Source organism: Botryllus schlosseri, chromosome 8 (assembly GCF_051294905.1).
Source record: "Botryllus schlosseri isolate E-star chromosome 8, Bs_hap1, whole genome shotgun sequence".
NCBI lineage: Eukaryota > Metazoa > Chordata > Ascidiacea > Stolidobranchia > Styelidae > Botryllus > Botryllus schlosseri.
The window spans coordinates 1244313-1263888 of record NC_137243.1 but is presented as its reverse complement, the minus strand read 5'-3'; the positions used below and the strand labels follow the sequence as shown (position 1 = coordinate 1263888).

Genomic DNA, 19576 nt, shown 5'->3' with positions numbered 1-19576 from the left:
ATTCCACGAGCGAGTGTTCGGAACAATACCGATTTTCAGACTGACAGCTATTGCTGGATTGTATTTTCGTAATCAGTGCGACGCTAGCTTCCGATTAAGACCACTTTTATTACACCTGAGCGCTCGGATCGCCAGCTATGGGACTACCAATTATGGTGGTTTTAGCCGGCTCAACAGTAGATAACTCTGCGTATTCAGGTGTGACGACTGAGTTGCGCGATGCGCATCTATCCGTTAGTAATTATAGGCGGTTCATATAGATCAGTAGGTCCTGTTTGTCGCTAGGGGACGAGGAAACGAGTCGAAAGAAGTAGGGTGGTGTGCAACTCCGAAACAGACAACGGATTTCCGAATTCCTTCTACAGTTCTACTTCCGCTTGCAAATCGAAATGATGGCCCCAAAAATGCCGCTAAGTTTACATGCTTAGGTGGGAAAATCTCGGATATTTTCTATCTATGGAAAATCCGACTTTCAAGTCAATTTATAAGTCAAAATCGATCAAATCCGGATCGTGATTACCTCTGCTCCTGCCCTTGCGTCAGCCATCAATGAACACGCTGGTCGACAGATAGTGATATCACAGCCACACGGGAATTCAAATTACTGGAAATTATATTTTCAAATCCGAACCCAACAAAGAAAAAGTAAACCCGAATCCATTTTCAAATCCACGCTCAAGTTCGGAAGCCCTTTCTCGTGCGTGACTGTTGCTAGGAGAGAAGGTCAACAAGCTGCAAACCCAATCGACTGTGACCAGTGACTTCTCAGTTGTTCAAGTCGTTATTATGCCCTCAGTCGACAACTTGCATCACCCGGTGAAGTAATTTTCAACTATTTCATGCAAAGTAATGTGTTTCTAGCAGTTAGAGGGTACAAAATTTGTCCATGCATCGTACAAATAACTGATATAGCCCAAACGACAAAATCTTTATTGCCTAATGGAGCGTAACGCCTTTGCATTCCAAAAGTTTGGTTGCGGTAGCCGCAGTTATTATCCAATCAATGACAGGGGATGCGTGATGCTTATTATTTATTCATATCATGTATGATGCTTGTTGTAATTAGCTCCCTGCATCCCAAATGTTTTCTATTTCATGGGAACTCGGGCTAGATGAGATATAAATTTGTAAAGTAACTTGTAAAAAGTTGTTTTAGCAGGAAGAATAGTGAATTCGCCAAATGCACGAATTCAATTCGGCACCTGTCGGCTGTCGCTATTGCCATTCAGACGTGCCAGTTCTCGACTTCTCGCAGTGATCGTTGGCTGAGTCGCTACAATGCGCCTAATCTATGATGATGCATCACTTTTGCATATTGTATACAGCCACAGGTAGGGAGGGTTGTAACTAAGTCACAAGGCTTGCAGTCACAAGTCAATCTCACTTTTATAGTTTTGACTCGAGTCAAGTCAACTCTATTTCAATTAACCACCGAGTCAAGTCCGAGTCCAAGTCAGAGAGTCGAGTCTGAGTCACGTTATTAGGACTCGAGTCCAAGTCATTGTGTTGACTGCTCAGTTTCCAGTTAAAGTCTTGTTAAACCCACTTTTTATCACTCTATTTGGTGATAGTGAATGGTTCTCGTTTATAATATACTAATTTTTCTCACATTTAGCAGTTTCTGGTCTTTTCAAGTACCAGTACCAATAGACGAAATCCCAATAGTGTGGTTACTTTACTATTCTTCGAAAGTACAATGAAATGTCGGTCTTGGCCGTTGAATCTCGAGTCATATGACTTGGTTCAAGTCATGCATAATGACTCGAGTCCGAATCGAGTCAATACACAGACTCGAGTCGAGTCATTTCCGTATTTTGAGAAAATGGACTTTGCTGCCAATTTTATATCACTGCTATAAGTTACCTAGTATTACCATTATATAATTATTTAGTTTTTTCATAATATTTTTACAATGTGTTCATCTAGAGACGGTGTACCGGTTTTCTGACTAGTTGATCTCTAAGTTCGTATAGAACATTCCTTTCCGTTACCAAAACTGTGTTTGCGATTTTTTTCTGTAACATTGTTGTTGCTTTTTGTGATGTACTTTCGTTGGATGAAAATGAATGTCTCTCTCTCTATCTATGGTTCTGGAGCTTTGCTTTGTTATACCCAATGCCCATTTTACAACCTCTTACACCCGTTACTCACCTCACAATTATTACAACAGTCTACCAGTGTGCATTTTATATCATAATTCTTCATACATTTCCCTTACAACGAGCTACTCTATTGTTTCTAAATATTTTCAATTCAAAAGTAATATTTTCAGAGGCATTGAACAGTTTGGATTACATAGTGACAGAAACTGTTACCGTATAAAGACTATATAATATATAATCCTATATTTTACTGCATTCCTATTCATTTTCATTCAAACGCACTTGTAAATCTGAAACTATGTGTCGGGGGCTTGTTTGGGCTCATTGTCGACCGCTCTTTTATTTTATTTTGCACCAACGTATTTTTACTACATACTAGGGTTATAGAAGTACACTTTTGCATAGATATGATTGGAGGCTCAGTGCAAATATCCGGTCAAGAGCTGACATCATCGGAAGTCCGTGATATTTGCGACAGCTTAAAAGCGGACTCCATCAAGCTACTCTCGTTGCGAGGCTGCCAGTTGGACGACCGCGATTTCCATAAATTAATGAAAGCTTTCGGAAAATCTCATTCCATTCAGCAGCTGAACCTGAATCTCGGCGTCGTCAGTGATCATAAACGCACTGCGATGCTCGCTGATGCTATGTACCAGAACAGAAGTCTTGAGACTTTACTTTTGCATGGCACCCCTCTTGGAGATACTGGGCTCGGTCTTTTGACTAAATCTCTGTGTACGCATCCGTCGTTAGTGTGTTTAGATCTTGGCGATTGTGCAATCACGGATGCTGGGATGCATTTTCTGACCAGTCTACTTCCGCCTGATGGAGCTAAACGGGGATTACGTGAGCTGACTTTAAGCGCAAACACAGATATTACCGACATGGGTTGGTCGCATTTGTTCTGCGCCATGTCAGCTAGCTCGCAACTTCGAACTTTAAACGTGGACTATAATAATATCGGTGATTATGTGGCTGGTTTGTTTTCTGTGGTTATGGCAGGCAACCGTTCGCTTCAAACTGTTGATTTTGAAGGATGTGGAATATCCGATAAAGGCGCTTCTGTCATTTTGGATACACTCGAAAGTTTTCCGAACTCACTCCGAGATCTGGTCCTCGCTGGAAATAAAATCAACGATAACTTACAGCAAAGTATCGAACGTTGCTTGCAGGAGGAGGAAGGGGATAATCTTTCTTACCTCATGCCGAGACCAAACACGGATCAACAAGATTGGATCCCTCAGTCGAACCGACCGATTCTACAAGAGCGAGCACATACTTCTCCCGTATCTGTGAAGGGTGCTCCGGTATTGTTTTAATACAAACAATGGTGATTAACGCATTGAATTTTCAGGAAAAATTTCAGAAATAGTGATTTATACTTATACTTATAGAATGAGATTCAAATAATTAGTCATATTACCAAGAATCATTATAATGTTGCAGAGATGGTTTGATCATAACGTCTAAATGTTGATTGTGCTTAATAAATTATGTATCCTTTCCCAAACTGTGGTCCACCATTGACACTTATAATCTTGGAAGCTGTTATATAATTCTGATAATCTTGCAAGATGATATTGGTTTTGATTCATATCGATTTAATATTTGTTGTCTATTGATTTAGTTACATAGGCTTTTAGAAGTACAGAACTTTAATAATATCGCAACAAACAATATACTCATATTGCCAAATTTATTCCAATCGAAGCTTTTTGAATGACTCAATCAGGAGCGAACCTCACTAAATTTGAAATATAGAAAGAATTTAATCGTTGTGATGTAGTTATCACAAGCATATACACAAACTCGCGAATGACATATAGCATGGTTATGTTTGCTGGAATAAAATCGGAACTATAAATATAGTGTTTGTTGTGATTTAGTTATGTGTACAATAGATCATGTTTTCTTGTATCAATAGGTATCAACTGTGTCTTGTTTTCTGTGAAATGTAGTACACTGATTCATTATCTTTATCACTGCTGAGTATTCTATCAATCGTATGTTTTGAAATGTCATTCTTTTTTAGACTGATATTATCATAGCTGTTTTATACTGTAACTATTATTTGTTCTTAGTTGTTTGAAATTTTAGTTATCGGGGCTACTTTAAACTACGAAATGGAAATGCTGCGTGCGAAATGTCTAATTGCGGGAGATTCTACTGTTGGTAAAAGCGCGATCACGCAAGTGTTCCACAGCGACGGCACCATGTTCCCGAAAAATTACACCATGACTACCGGGGTGGAGGTTTGTCAAAAAATGATGTCTCTGGGAAATAAGAACGACTCCGTTGACATTTTCATATTCGATTCGGCCGGGAAGGAAGTTTTTTCTGAAATATGCGAAAAGCATTGGGACGACGTTGGGTTGCTTGCTTTAGTTTTTGATGTTACTGACTTGGAAAGTTTAAATAACTGTAAAAAATGGAAGCAGAAAATATCTCGACATCTGAACCCGGAAAAAAGTATACCGTCTGTGTTGATCGGAAACAAGGCAGATTTGGAACAAAGAAGACAAGTGACCACAGAAGAAGGAGAAGAATTGGCCGGACAGCTTGGAATGATTTATTTCGAATGCTCGGCGAAACAGAATAACGGCGTCGACGCCCCGTTTAATTGGATGGCGAAGAAATTGGCAAGCTTCTATGATGACTCGCCTGACAAAGTGCAACTCCTGGAATAATAACCCTGACTGGGATTGAAAATATTTTAGATTTTCAGAGTATATAAATTTCCTCTCAATACTGGTATTATCGTTTGGGCTGTGCAAAATCGAGTACGGTACTTGCTTCTGGTCGAGTATTATGGCATCACGCATTAAAATGTCATTGTGGTATGGATGATGTAAAAAGTTGAAGATAGTAGCCTACCTTCATGGGACCACAATGAAAAATAATGCCAGCTCTACACCACATTCGATTACTTAATGGTGTTTATTCGACTACACCTATTTCATTGCACTTTGTGACAATTGATGGGTTGATCACTGCGTCATAGATGCAGGGTTGTAACCAAGTCACAAGGTTCCGAGACCCAAGTCAATCTCACTTTAATAGTTTTGACTCGAGTCAAGTCGAGTCAATTTCAGTTCACCATCGAGTCAAGTCCAAGTCAGTGAGTAGAGGTTCTAGTCCGAGTCGTAGTGCTCTGTCTCGAGTCCAAGTCATTGTGTTCACTGTTTAGTTGTGAGTTTAATCCAGTTCAATCCACTATTTCAACTCTGCTCGATTGTTATTACATGGATCACATCCATAATATCGTAATTTTCCTCAGTCCCAACAGTTTCTGGTCCTATTGGGATAATGGGATGACTTTACTATTCTTTGAAGCCACAATGAAGTGTCTGTCTTGGCCGTCCTAGTCTCGAGTCCTATGACTTGGTTCCAGTCATGCACAAAATCTTGACTCGAGTCATTACAATTACAACCCTGCATAGATGTGCCGTTTTCAGCAACGCGTGTAGCTATGTACCACATGTTTTGGATGCTGTATCGCAGGGCTGGCCAACCTTTTCGGCCAAAGGGCCACATTCGATTGACGAGCTTTTGCGCGGGCCACTATCCGCGCGAAGCGCGAAAATTTTTTGAAGTTCATAGGTCAGTAATATTGTCAGTTGACTATACTACGGGCATGCTGTATATCGCTGGGCTTAGTTGGCGAGGACTGGGCTATTCGGCGCATGGACATATCGATATCGAAAGCTGTGACCAACATGCGTCAATCATTTCGTGTCTAGGTTTCATAGTCGACGGTCTTACTGCGAGCGCAAACGCAAGGTCGCATATGTTGAACGACACTTTGTCTCGTAATCGCGAATATAGTTAGACTCAATCTGATACATTAGGTGTTCTTCCATTTTCACAAAAGGCAACAATATTAAAAACAAGAAATCTAGTGACAACATATTGCGCTAAGCTTGTAGAAAATTTTTACCTTTGATAAATCTATCGCAAATTATTCTGCTCTATTGTAGTGTACGAAGATATACCAATATGCAAATGGCTGATGGATCTGTCATTGCGTCGGAACTGATATTTTAGTCATCACATCTCAAGTATTGCGGCCAGACTAATCAGATCTGGCCTTGCAAGCTCAAAATCTGTGCAATCCATTTTTGATGATATTAGAAATTTCGGAAATTACCTCGCGGGCCAATCAAAACCTTCTCGCGGGCCACATGTGGCCCGCGGGCCACGGGTTGGCCGGCCCTGCTGTATCGTAACTAGGTTATAAATCTCGTTTATAATACAACTCTTGGTGAAGAAGAGCGAATAATTTCAGTACTCGAAAAATTCATCTCACTCTACTCGACTCGAATCATTGCAATTTATACTCGATGCAGATTTGAGTAGTCAAATCCTTGTGCTCAGCCCTAATTATTATACAAGTAATATGAGCAAGCTGCTGTTGTAGTTAACCATAAATTGATCTATTTTTCCTACCTTGTGGCAGAATGTCTGTCACAGCAATTTTACTAGCACTGAGATAATCAGAACTTACTTGAACAATGGATTGAGGTTGGGCTGTGGAAAAAATCCTTCAACGTTGGCTTTCTTTCAAAACAAACTCTGACGCCTTCACTTATTTATCGCTATGTCAATGTCGAGTCGATGTTATCATTGTCCAAAAGTCATATAAACAGGATATCTATGTCTAGCTACTTGGAATTGCATGATTTATCAGTTAGTCATCTACATTTAGTTTTCACAATATTACAGAAAGTTTGCTGGCGAATGCAATTATATGGCTCCATTCTCTTTCTTGTTGGGCTGATTGATTGAATTTTTCTACTCTTAAGATGCAAGTCTACCAATAAGACGGCTACCCATCTACGGATATGTGAGCGGGAATATGACTATGAGAATTTCACTGTGAATGTCTATGAGCTGCTTGCTACTTTGACACGTGTCTGTGCTTATAATATTGTGGGGGTTGTTTTGAAAATAGTAATTTCTACTTAACGTGCACTGAAAGTAGAACTAACATTCGCACACATGTGAAAATTGCGAGTTCTGGATGCTTTATTTTATATTTTACAGATTTTAATTGTTGGTAATTAAAAATGGTGCGTGAAACGCCAACGGCAGAAGAAAGAGCAAAATGTTGGAAATCTAGAGATGCTTATTTTGAATGTGTCCGTGAAAATAAAAGTTCTCAAGACAAAGAACAGATTTGTAAAAAATTCAATGAGCAGTTTGTTGCTGATTGTCCTCCTGTTTGGGTGAGAAAATTGGTCGCGAATCATCTCAATACTAGCGATAATATTCCACTTCCGTTTCAGGTTAAGCATTTCACGCGGAGACAACACTGGGACAAATACAAGCAGGAAGTTTTGAGCAAATCAAAAGAACCATCTCCAAAATAAAATAGACAATTGAAAATGATATTTTCTACCTGTGCGGAGGCAGATCGGAATCTGCCCATTTATGTTTTAAAAGCAATATCCGTCGAAATTCTGATATGGATGGTTGTTTTCCCATAATGCTCCTTACATTTGCAGAGGATTCTTAGGTCTCAATCATGACGAATCTTGTCATTTAAAAATGAATTTTTCTTTGTGTGACTTTTCTCAGATTCAGTAAGTAGGCTAATTACCAGGCTAATTGTAGAGAATGTATGAAAAAATGACTCCAGTCGCCTTGAAGGCTTCTTGCTCAAGTCTGTTTAATAATCTCGACATCCTGTCTGGGTCCGGCAAAGGTACGTACACGATAGAGATAGCAGTCGCCACATCACAATAAAAAAGTGAATCTTCAGACAACACGACGTCATTCCTAACGGTTCACAAACACGATGTACACGTCACCAATCAGCTGAACGCCAAATTCTCGTACGAAGAGGTGAGAATGAGGTTACCATATGTGATTAGTTTATTTTCAATCAATCTGCTTGTAAACGAGCACAATGGTGTCGCTGCAATCGTGTTTTTGTAGATGCAGATTTTGAAGTAGATTTGGTGATTAGTGAGTAAGTAGTAGACTTTGAGTATAGCATTTGAGTACCATTCATTATGACGCCAAGAATATGGATGATTTGGAAAGTTCAAATATGTAACTTTGATATGACCTCAAAGAAAAAAAGAAAATATTCCTAGTTCTAAAGGGGGTTGTAACCAAGTCGCAAAGTTCCGAGTCACAAGTCAATCTCACTTTTATAGTTTTCAGTCGAGTCATTTTCAATTCACCACCGAATCAAGTCAGCTTGTGTCGAGTCCGAGTCATAGTGTTCTGACTCGAGTCCCAGTCACCGTTCCGTTTTCAATTCAACCTGGTTCAACCCACTTTTTTCAACTCTGCTCGAGTGATATAGAATGGCTTGCATTCATAATTTAGTAATTTTGCTCAGTGTCAACAGTTTCTGGCCCTATTTTCCAAGTATCAGTACTGATAGACGAAGTAACAATAATGGGGTAACTTAACTATTCTTCGAAGTTACAATGCAATGTGTGTCTTGGCTGTCCTAGTGTCGAGTCATACTGCACATTTGAAAAAATGACTCAAGTCGAGTCACCAAAAAATCGCGACTCGAGTCATTACCGTACATCCCTGGTTCCGCCGCAAATGGTATTTGGGTATATTTCTGACCGTACCTACCTTTATTTGACTCTGTGACAATGTTGCTGGCTGGTCACGGCTCCACAGAAATGTTATTTTCACCAATGTGAGTAGCTTTGTGCTACATGTTTGGATGCTATGATACGACAAATTGAGGTTTTAGGCTTCTGCATTTGGAAAATACACCGAAACTATTTCTCGTTGATAATATAACTCGTAGTGGAAACGGGCGTTAAATTTGAGTCCTCTTGCTACTTGACTCAAATTGTTACAATTATTAATCTATTTTGATTCGAGTGATTCCGTTGTTGTCAAGGTGTCTGCGAAAGAAAAAGGCACTCAGCACAATAATCTTGTGTTCGGATCGAAATGGTGCAGGCTGGAGCGACAGACTGTTTTGGTTGTGACACATTCGCGAGGATTCCAGGTCAGATTTTTCCCGAAGGTGGAATTGATACCAAACAGTTTCCAGTAAATAATTCATTCTTTTCTAAGATCTACGATCAACCGGGAAATCTTCTACTCTTTTGGCACAGCACACAGGATCGTGGCGTTCTCAGTGAGGTGAAGGATTCATACTGCAGGTGAATGTGATGTGACACAAAAGATCTGATGCAGACGGTCAATTCTGTGTTAGCTACAAATCATTTCCATTTCGTTTTTTTTAACTGGTTATTCGTTCTACTACACTTCATTAGCAGATGTGGTCATAGCAGCCATCTAGCCTGGGCCCATTTTTTCCTAGCAAGTATGTTGAATGGTTAATTTTAAAGATTTAGGCAGTTAAGAAGGTGTACAACAGCGTGCAGAAACAATATGCGAATGCATTCAGAAAATGGGATAAATAGATTACTCTTAATAGGGATTTTAAAAGGGGGTGGAGTCGACCTTGAAAAGCGGGTAGAGTTGTTTTCAATTCTGCCCCCTTGACTATGCTCCTGCTGACCACCTCTGTTTATTAATCAATCATCATTCACATACATAATCTGTATTGTCCATTGTAGTAATTGAATAGTAATTTTATTCCAAAATGGTATCACAAAGCAACTAATTGGGAAATTCCTGCTCCCTTCCATTGTGATAATAATGTAACTTGCGATGCTTTCTGTCAAGGGGGATCGCCGTGAGCACAAATCATATTCTGGTCGGGACGTGCGATGGTAAAATCATCGTAGTCGAAACACTGGATCTGAACACGTTCTCTGTCTTAGACACCGTGGACGCTCATAACCAGCCGGTCACTGTAATTGCCTCCAGGAAAAACCTTGATGTCAGCACCTCGGTATGTTTGAGAATATATTTCATGCCTGCATAAATATTTCTATTGGCTAGCAATGCTGCTAGAATGGCTGGAACACTTTTTTAATCCATCACCGGCCTATAAGTTCATTTTTTGTTGTCTTGGGCGACCTGTTCTCATTTGGAGGGGTTTGATTCGTTAGGTTGTGGTCAGTAAAGCAAGCTTCATCCGATAGATATCGCATTTTGTTATGTTCGATCGTTTTGCCTGCCAGTACATTCTTTCAACTCGATTTAAAATTGATACAAAGAAGTAATAATTACTCAAGTGACTCAAGAATAAATGCAACCCACCCGTCAAATGTATAATTTGAAAAATCATCACATCTTACTATAGATGATGAAACCAACAATCGTTCTCATTCATTGAACCTTCAATGATAATACTGATGGGCAATGGCAACACTCTCAAGGCTGAGTTGTGAATTTGCTTGAGGTGGTCAAAGTAATCATAGTTGGTACTCAAGCAGAAGTAGTGATGTCTAGGGTTGTAACCAAGTCACAAGGCTCCGAGTCACAAGTCAATTTCACTTTTATAGTTTTGACTCGAGTCAAGCCGAGTCATTTTTCATTCACCACCGAGTCAAGTCCGAGTCCAAGTCAGCGAGCAGAGGGTCGAGTCCGGGGCATCGTATTATGACTCGAGTCCGAGTCCGAGTCATTGTGTTGACTGCTCAGTTACCAGTTAAAGTTTGTTAAACCCACTTTTGATAACTCCGCTGTTTGGTGATATCGAATGGTTCACATTTATAATATAGCCTACTGATTTTCCTCACTGTTAGCAGTTTCTGGTCGCATTGTCAAGTACCAGTACTATCAGATGAAGTCCCAATAGCGTGGTTACTTTACTATTCTTCGAAATTACAATGAAATGTCGGTCTTGGCCGTCTGAGTCTCGAGTCATACGACTTGGTTCGAGTCATGCGCAATGACTTGAGTCCAAGTCGATTCAATACACAGATTGACTCGAGTCGAGTCATGACTCGAGTCATTACAACCCTGTGTCCAAGTAAGTAAAAAGTAAGCATTGCAACTCAAAACTGTCATGTAGTAGTCCATATCATGACCATTTGAGGAAGTACTGCATGTAGGCGAAATCTACTTAGGTGCTTCGAAAATAGAAGTACGTCTGGAAGCTACTATACTTTGAGATGTGGAAAAAAAACAATACTTCATGCTGTTGCAAGATTATGTAGGGGAACCTGTGTCTTTCATTCTATTCATTTTTCAATTCTAGGATTAGTCACAAGTCAGTGTCATATAATGATGAAGTTTGTGAGTGATTTTGTTATCGACTTATCGTTTAAAGCAGTGGTTCTCAACCGGGGGTCCGAAGCATTTTCAGGGGGTCCGCGAAACCAATAAATTTGTAAAATGATTGTAAACCTAATTTTCACTTCTTTAAATTAGGGAAAGCATGAGGCAGTTTTGCTTCATTATTGCTAAAACTTTAGGGCTCACATCATTAAAATGGTCGTCTGAGATGAAATATCCGACTTATTTTAATTGTCAAATTTCCAATAGCCGGCCAATGCAAACATATTGCTGTTTAGAGATGTTTTAGTGGGGTTTGTGGAAAAATGAAATGTTATAGTTAGCAAGTTCAAGCAGGGTGACTTCGAAATGTTTGCAAAACATTTGGGATTTGGAGTTTCAGAGTCAGTTTCATCAAATTGTGGTTTGAAATAAAAATTCTTGAATGTTTTTCGTAATCTGTTCCAATGAAGGAATTGAAACCACGCCCCGAAATCCATTTTATCCTGTGATATAACCACTGAATGACTTCAAGATGAAATGTTCGATAGAAATGACTGGGCTGGACGTGATAGACCTACGTTTATTGAAAACTCACAACAAAAAACTATCGTCGGAAGGGTTACGCGTTAATATTACATTCGCCACCACATATCTTTGTGGAAATGGATTTTTGGCACTCGTTTATATCAAGACGAATACGCGGATTTTCAAGACAATAAATACAGCTGCAAGATTCGCTTCGGAATAATAAAAGTCTGCCCAATTTCCACATGTTGTTATTTCAAGGAAAGTCATTTTGTGGCTGTTTATCACTAGCCTACATTTAATATTCGCACAAGACAGATGACTGTTGCATGATAATTGAGCTAATTTTGAACGGAAACTTGTGTGGGTCCGCGGGGGTCTGTAACGGTCGAAAAGGGGTCTTCGAGGACAAAACGGTCGAGAACCACTGGTTTGAAGTATCAGTACTCAGAAAGTGAACATTGTGAGAGTATGTGATGTTTTATCTTCAGGTAAATGTCGCATCCTCGGACGACGAAGGCACTATTTGCCTCTGGAAAATGGGCGAAAACTTGGAGCTGATCGGACGGATCCCACATCTGAGGTATTACATTTTCTACGACTCCAAGCCTCGTACCTCAGTTATTCTGTTTCGCAAATTAGACGATTCGGATCTTGTGGTAATCTCACTGGTTACTGCTTCAAACTTCATATTGTACTGTTAATATACTGCCACAGCAGATGTTATTTTTTCGGTAATTCCATATAGTTTCCAGAGTCACCACTGATCCAATGTACACAATATGTTACTCCATCGCTATAGGGAAGACTAGTAATTAGACCTTGATAAGGTCAATTTGTGATCCTCAGCCCAATTTATTTTGACGAAGCAATAAATTGTATGTCTGTCAGAAGAGCAATAAAAAAATAGGGCTGAAAGGGTTGATTCGTGTTTTTATTTACTGTTTTCCAGCGCAAAGTAAGTCACTCGAAGACATGCGTAAGATGGAGGCTTCTTCCTGTTGCTGTATTGACCATATGTTTAAGATTCAAGTATATGTCCGACAGGTACCCTTGCACAGCAATCTGTTTTCTGAATGACGGACTGCTCGGGGCGAGCTATTACACGGGACGGGTTTGTTTATTCGACATCAAATCGCGGCAAATGAAAGTGGACATCGCGGCTCACGCGGCTGCGATTACATGCATGGATTGCGTGATCAAAGAGGATCATTCGCTGGTTGGCATACAAGGCTTGAATTTATCATATGTCCTTTGTTTGGTCTTATGCGGTCTTTTCTTTTTCAGTTGGTTACTGGAAGCGAAGACACCTTCATTAGAATCTGGAAAATTGAGAATAAAAATAAAATCCAGGTCGGGACATATCTCGAATCAACACTGCTGAGAAGTCTTTTTGACCCGCACAGGGCGAAAGGATGCATTATTTTTGTTTACAGGCAGAGCGAAGTGCCGGTCATCTAATTCTAATATATTATAAGAAATATGGCCTCATTTTAATTCTAATCTGGTTTCTGGTTTTCTTTAAAATGCTGCAGGAGTACTGTATAGTAAGAAACGAGCTAGCTTGGTGTGCGGTGCGGATATTTGCAATTTTCACGATGCACGATGACATGACACGAATGAAATCTGATTTGATATATAATGACGATTTTCTTGTCTTTCTCTCTAATTCATGTTTGGTTCACTTTTCAAGTTTTCGTGAATTCAGTCTGTTTTATACTTGTACTACTCTGTTTACAGGTTTCTCAGATCTGGTACACGAGTGTTAAGGATCGGCTGATATGCGGGGTCGGCTTCCACGGCGATGAAATGGTCGCTGTCTCGGCTTACGACTCGACTGAGGTCGTCATCTTCCGCAAGAAATAGCAAGCCTCTGTCCTTGTCTGTTGATTGTTGTGACGTGTCTTGAAGTCTAGTCCGACAAATGAGAAAATAGCTCGTCGGCAAGCTTACACCCGCGTACATTTCTAGTTTGACTTGATACGTAGGGGAACAGCGTAGCTCGAAGAAAGTCGCATCATGGTCGGAGATCAATCGCGAGCGATCTGCGCCGCCCCACCAATACTACAACTGCTACACTTTCATCTCCGGATTATTAAGTGTTTGTATGTTGGTGTCTGTCGAGAACCGTATCCACCGGTGCTTTGGTCTGCCACTTGTAATAAAACCATCGTCGACACGTATCTCTGTATTTAACTGTTTCTTCGAGGTCTCGGCAAGCTAGTCAGGCAGAAAGTTGTTTTTATTCGCCCGGAGAAAGTTGGCAAGAGTATTTGAAAAGACTCATAGTGTCAAAACTTCAGTTTGAAAATGTATACAATCATCATTGGTTTATTAGCAATTTTATCAGTTCAATACACCACAAAAATGCGATACAATGAAAAGACAGGAAGATGTCGAAGCGACAAGGAGTAGTCTATGGAATCTGACACCCACCTTGGCCTAGGCGATGTAAAGAGGAGGCATGCACACTGAATGAAAGTAAAGGAGATAGTATAGAAAAAGAATGCGACAAGAAATAGGGCGGCATGTCATGGGAAGCGAGATCGATAGGTCAGTCGTGGTCCGGTAATCTTGAGGATGGACTGTATTTATTGGATGTACAATATTTATGAGACGACATTCACGGAGTTATGGTGACGGCCACATTGGACAGATGTGGTCATCGGATCAGCTGTTGCCACGATGGAGTTTCTGGAGATAACTCCAGTATAGCGAAACAACAAATAACTATACAAGAAATCAATAGCCATGGTGCACAAGGTAATAAATGACAGCAGTTGGGTGGCAGTATGGCTTCATCCAGGGTCATCATCAAAGAAAAATAACAGTTGAGAACAGTAAAATATGATACAAAACAATACCGTATAGTCTCAACATCAGATCATGAGTCGGAGCCGGAACCAGATGCTCCTCGAATGCGTCCAACTGTCCTAGAAGTTTCACGCCCCACGTGCTCGGCTACTGTGATGTCATATTAAAAATCTACTAAGCGGATCTTAGCCCCATCCAGTTATACGGGATACGTGCTTCCGATGACGTCGGATCGCAGCGTGTTTATTCTATTCATTTATGAAAAGCTGATTGTGACGTTCATAAGTGAGATAATGATGAACGACTCGTGCGGCGTGAAAATGAATATGCGAGATAGGCAGTGGCGACGGTCGTTTTGTGGGCACAGATGTTTTGAAATGCTCTCGAGGGCTTCTCAATTGGAAACGGACAGCCGAGTTCAGTCTTCGATTTAATCTGTTGATACTTATGCCAGTGAATTAAGAAATCCTTTCGGCACTTTGTTTACTGCTTCGCCTTTCACCGTTAGTCCTACAAGGTCCTTGCCCTTATAGGACCAAGTCAGATTACTAACTATGACTCGACGAAATGTGGTGCCAGATTATGTAGTACGGAGCGCAAGCGATGTTATGACATATATATTTCGCAGGTTTGCCAATAGAGGAGTATTTTTGTTTAGCATTGATGGTGATTCGACATAAATATGGTAATTTTAAACCATTCCGATAATCTTGTTATGATTCCTTAGCTGCAGACTTACAGCACGTCCCACTTCAGTCCTAGTATATTTGAAAGATGCTGCTGACGCGAATTAGTTGATAATGAGGAACCTAGAGAAAGCTTCAACAGTTAGTAAGGGATTCTGGGGTGCTCTTGAACCTGCGACCCAGCAATGTTGCAACATTGGAACGTACAATATACCACTATAAGCGACTCTCCAGTCTGGTCAGGCTTTTTATTGAGACGCAGGAGCGATATTTTAGTAACAGTTAGGCCTACTCCGTTATTCGTTACGTGTACTAGTTATTTTTCGCTTCGAGTTGGCAAAGAAGACATTTGTAGGGCCCACAAGGCAGCTATCCTTATTATGTTTATTTAAAAAGGACTGGGTAGTACAGCATATGGTAGCTGTGTGCGATAGGCATTCACATCTCAATTAATGACGAATGGGCCATTATTATACAGGCAAGGTTTTTCAGTCTGCTACTCGTCTATAATATATACCTGATACCTAGTAATGTATATAGCGGCATAGGCTGAACTGAATAGAGTCACACTATGTAATGCCACGTAAGTAGCGTAAGCCTATATAAGAAATCAGAGCTCTGTAGACTGCTGCGGCGTGCGCAACCCGTATTTAAAGTGCATAATGAGAGGCGCCACCTTCTGGGGGTTATTATGAACTAGGACAGGGGTTCTCAACCCGCGGCCCGCGGGCCGCATGCGGCCCGCCGACGTTTATTTTGCGGCCCGCGACATCTTTCATTACGGAAGCAATTACTATACTGGCACAGAATTGATACATATTAATTTAGCTACTTAGCTTTCTTATCGCACTGTCTGTTTCGTTTGACTACTCATTCTTTGATGTGTTCTGGTTTCTTGATATAGGCCTATGCTGAAGTTTAGATTGTTATTCTTTTGAATCGGTATTCGGCTGCACTCTGCTTCAAGAGAATCCCGCTGCGTAGAACACTTTTAAAAAGTGTTTCACACACCGTGAATGGTTTGAGCAGAAACAAGTACTAGAAACGAGAACGTCGAAAGCTGAGTTTGTAACTCTGCGTCGAGCAATGAATTTGTTTTCCCAGATATAAATGGAAAATCGATGTGTCATATTTGTCAAGGAACAGTTGTCGTACCGAAGCGTCGAAGCTTGAAATGATACTAGCCTACGCATGTTCCTTCTGGAGTTTCACATATCGCCTGATCTTAGAAAAAACGAAGCTAGCTTGGTGGCAAGCCCGGCAATCCATATGTCGGGCATTGTTAAAATTGGCAGCGACGTTACAGCCACATCTTTCAAAATTGCTTAGAATATCGCTAAACCCAAGAAATCTGGCAGAGAGGGTGTGATTTCAATAAGACTTCAACATACTGTGCGAATATTCGGTGTTTCCAGAACTTAGTAGCGAGGCCAACATGACCTGACAAATTTCGCAGCTACATTTGTCTGATTCAACCGTGACAAGCAGAGTAACAGCAATGCCAGTCGATCTTTTATCGCATTTTCTGAACCATGTTGCCGCGTAGACTACTTTAGCCTAGCATTGGACGAATCCACCGACTCCACAGACATGGCATAGCTAATTATATGGGTGCATTTTATCAGAGTAGACATATTTGCAGAGGAAATCCGAAAAACAACAAATTTACAAAGCTGACTCATCATCATCATTATTGGTGCAGGGCTCCATCAGCCATGGAAGGAATGGAGAAGGGTTGAATGGTTTGCTCAGAAATGACCCCGAACAACAGACTTCTCATATCACTGAGAGCTGGAATTCATGATAATGGCCTCTGTAACGAAGGAGTGACCGTTATTTCATACTTGCTCAATGCTCACTCACGCATTGAAACATGGAGTTCAGTTCTCTGTTGGAAGGGTTTGGGGTGCATATACCTATTTAGAAACGAATGCAATGCAGGCTCCATATGGGGATTTACTTGCGCCGCTGGAAGATACATATTCTCACCAAAAAAAAAACAGCTAATGTAGACTTACGAATGCTGTCCATTGATGCTTTAGAATGCATGAAAATGTACTAAATGCCATTATACGACTGGTAAATAGGCTATAGTAGCCTAAATTTAATAGTAGCCCACAAATACATGATCATAATATTCTGCGGCCCGCAGCATCTTTATTTGTAAAAATGCGGCCCGTTGTACAAGGGAAGTTGAGAACCCCTGAACTAGGAGAATTGCATGTCTGCATGAATGTCCTGTGAATTTCCAATAGCTCGTGATAATGACAAGTCAATGACATATGGCGTTCTAATTCGGTGATTCACCCTCGTTCAGCCGTCGCAAGTTGGCATCGTGAAGTCATCAGGTATACGAAGAAATGTGACATTCAGATTTGGGGTTGTTACATAAATTGTCCATCACCGGTTTTCAGCACGCATTGCAATAATGGATTATATGATCATCGCAACGGCATATACGGTACACTTCGTTAGTGTGTGGGTAGAAGTAATCACTAATCAGGTATCGATTTGATATGATCGACATCGAGTCGCGTAACAAGGGAAGAGACTGTCATTAAAACATACGCGGTGATGCAGCATGTTTGATTTCATTTCGTAGTCTATTTGTTCTTGCTAATTCTCATGCAGCGACAGTCTGATAAAACCTCATTACTATAATCTCCAGCGAACCCAATAGTTATTGCACAGAAATTAATTCCGTTCGAAATCGATATATGTTATACCCGGTAATAACATCGGTTGTGCAATGGGGTTCGCATAGCTGGCTGTCGTGCTTAGTGCACTACAACTATTGTGACTATCGTGACGTAGTTTGACTTAGAGTGACGTTTCTCGCCTGGGATTTGGGAAGAATGTATCTCGTGAATTCCTTGTTTGTGATTTAAAACGCAATGGCAAAGTCCAAGGATTTGAACGCTTGTCCATTAATTACAATAATGAAACATCAAATTTTTAATTGATTTACTACAGTACGTCGCAATGATACGAGTATTTTACCGAAGTGTTTGAAAGTAGCGTATATATAAGTACAGTTATATGTGAAAGCCGACGCGACGTTTTAAACAAAATTCGCTAAATTTCGACAGCTCGAGAGCGATATTTGTAGTATGGTAGAGGCTAGCAAACAGCAAAGTCGCAGTTTCCTTTTCAATAGCAGCCGGAAAATTAAAAATAAAGCTATTGGTTTTTAGCGAGACTTCGCCTTGCATAATCTTTTTTAGAACCACGTAAAGAGTAGCGAATTTCTCATCGAATTGATGTTTTTACAGTTTGGCTTCAGTTTGATTTTGCATCTTCACCGCGCGCCAAAAACGGCTGAGAAAACTGGTTTAAAAGTTTCTGGCTATAGGCAATTTTCGGAGTTTAGGCGCGCGTCCAGATCACATAAGGCCATCACATCAGTAATAGAACTGCAGGTTAGGGGTTAGTTTTGTGGGGCAAAAGGTCCAAACCCATAAGTAAAAAGTGAGAGTTGCATGTCTCGTAACATCGTCGAACCCCGCAATCAAAAGTTAGGCGTGGCCAAGTTCATTGCAGAGACGTCATTACGTAAATATTTAGTGATCGTAACAATTTATTGTCGCCGAGATGATTTTCATGACATGCTCGATCACTGCTTGTTTATTTTGCTGTTGTGGAATATACGTCCGTAATGTGTAATTAAAACTTCTGTTCGTGACAACAGTACAGAGACATAGCACGCAGATCGATGTTATTAATAGTCCGAACGATTATAGTCAAGTAGCTTTGGTGGGATGGCTGTCATGGTGTCTCGGAGCCTGTCTGTCCTAGGAGTGACTTCTAATTTAGTAAGTCATATCGCGTATAGATTCCGATTTGTAATGGTACTCCCAATATATTCTAAACCAACTCATTTCTGTATACAATTGAATAGTATATTCGTATTAAAATAAACCCGAATATTTTCGGCTGAAACTCGTAAGGGGTAGTCGTCAGCCACTAGTAGAGTATTGGAAAGAAAGTTTTATATCAACAATCGTACCACCAAATACGACTCATTTTTGTTAGATAGAGGACCTCAAAAACACGGGTTTTCTTCCTGTCGACAATGTTGGTATTTCGAGTTAGACTACTCGACCATCTGAAACAAGAACAAAAATTATCTTATTGGTCGTTTCTCGCTATGCAGTGGTGTTTCGATATTAGACACTGTGGAAATCCTATGAAACGATCAAATTTTCAGCTTGGTTCGCTTGATACAAGCAATTTGGATGAAAGACCATTTCCGTTAGCGACAAAAGTTTGCATTTCAGCTGTATTTGAACTGCACGGAGAAGTTTTCATTTGCTGCTCAGTTCTCGTGCTTGAGAG

At 40.4% G+C, this 19576-nt stretch overlaps 4 protein-coding genes across 4 annotated transcripts; all 4 read left to right on the top strand.

The window, feature by feature from the left end:
* Window positions 1-1048: 1048 nt before the first annotated feature.
* On the top strand, window positions 1049-4183 carry LOC145444614 (leucine-rich repeat-containing protein 73-like). Its single transcript, XM_080322631.1, has one exon. It carries the CDS (start codon window positions 2510-2512, stop codon window positions 3419-3421), a length of 912 nt encoding a protein of 303 aa, XP_080178757.1. The 5' UTR covers window positions 1049-2509; the 3' UTR covers window positions 3422-4183.
* A 36-nt stretch (window positions 4184-4219) lies between these two features.
* Window positions 4220-5571, top strand: LOC145444624 (intraflagellar transport protein 27 homolog). The gene has a single exon (XM_080322647.1). The coding sequence runs from the start codon at window positions 4226-4228 to the stop codon at window positions 4787-4789; it is 564 nt and encodes a 187-aa protein (XP_080178773.1). The 5' UTR covers window positions 4220-4225; the 3' UTR covers window positions 4790-5571.
* Window positions 5572-6321: 750 nt separating this feature from the next.
* On the top strand, window positions 6322-7669 carry LOC145444632 (uncharacterized). The gene is made up of 2 exons (XM_080322655.1): window positions 6322-7327; window positions 7388-7669. Exons 1-2 carry the CDS (start codon window positions 7169-7171, stop codon window positions 7469-7471), a joined length of 243 nt encoding a protein of 80 aa, XP_080178781.1. The 5' UTR covers window positions 6322-7168; the 3' UTR covers window positions 7472-7669.
* Window positions 7658-13924, top strand: LOC145444609 (WD repeat-containing protein 54-like). Its single transcript, XM_080322626.1, has 9 exons — window positions 7658-7806; window positions 7864-7946; window positions 8977-9087; window positions 9156-9244; window positions 9774-9942; window positions 12233-12342; window positions 12801-12960; window positions 13029-13094; window positions 13482-13924. The coding sequence occupies exons 1-9, from the start codon at window positions 7719-7721 to the stop codon at window positions 13605-13607; spliced, it is 1002 nt and encodes a 333-aa protein (XP_080178752.1). The 5' UTR covers window positions 7658-7718; the 3' UTR covers window positions 13608-13924.
* The last annotated feature ends 5652 nt before the right edge of the window (window positions 13925-19576 follow it).

Bases quoted from the DNA above. Each gene is read 5' to 3' on its own strand.
- LOC145444614 (XM_080322631.1), top strand. From the start codon at position 2,510: ATGATTGGAGGCTCAGTGCAAATATCCGGTCAAGAGCTGACATCATCG.
- LOC145444624 (XM_080322647.1), top strand. From the start codon at position 4,226: ATGGAAATGCTGCGTGCGAAATGTCTAATTGCGGGAGATTCTACTGTT.
- LOC145444632 (XM_080322655.1), top strand. From the start codon at position 7,169: ATGGTGCGTGAAACGCCAACGGCAGAAGAAAGAGCAAAATGTTGGAAA. The intron at 7,328-7,387 runs GTGAGAAAATTG...CTTCCGTTTCAG, and splicing joins CTGATTGTCCTCCTGTTTGG to GTTAAGCATTTCACGCGGAG.
- LOC145444609 (XM_080322626.1), top strand. From the start codon at position 7,719: ATGTATGAAAAAATGACTCCAGTCGCCTTGAAGGCTTCTTGCTCAAGT. The intron at 7,807-7,863 runs GTACGTACACGA...GTGAATCTTCAG, and splicing joins CCTGTCTGGGTCCGGCAAAG to ACAACACGACGTCATTCCTA. The intron at 9,088-9,155 runs GTCAGATTTTTC...TTCTTTTCTAAG, and splicing joins CACATTCGCGAGGATTCCAG to ATCTACGATCAACCGGGAAA.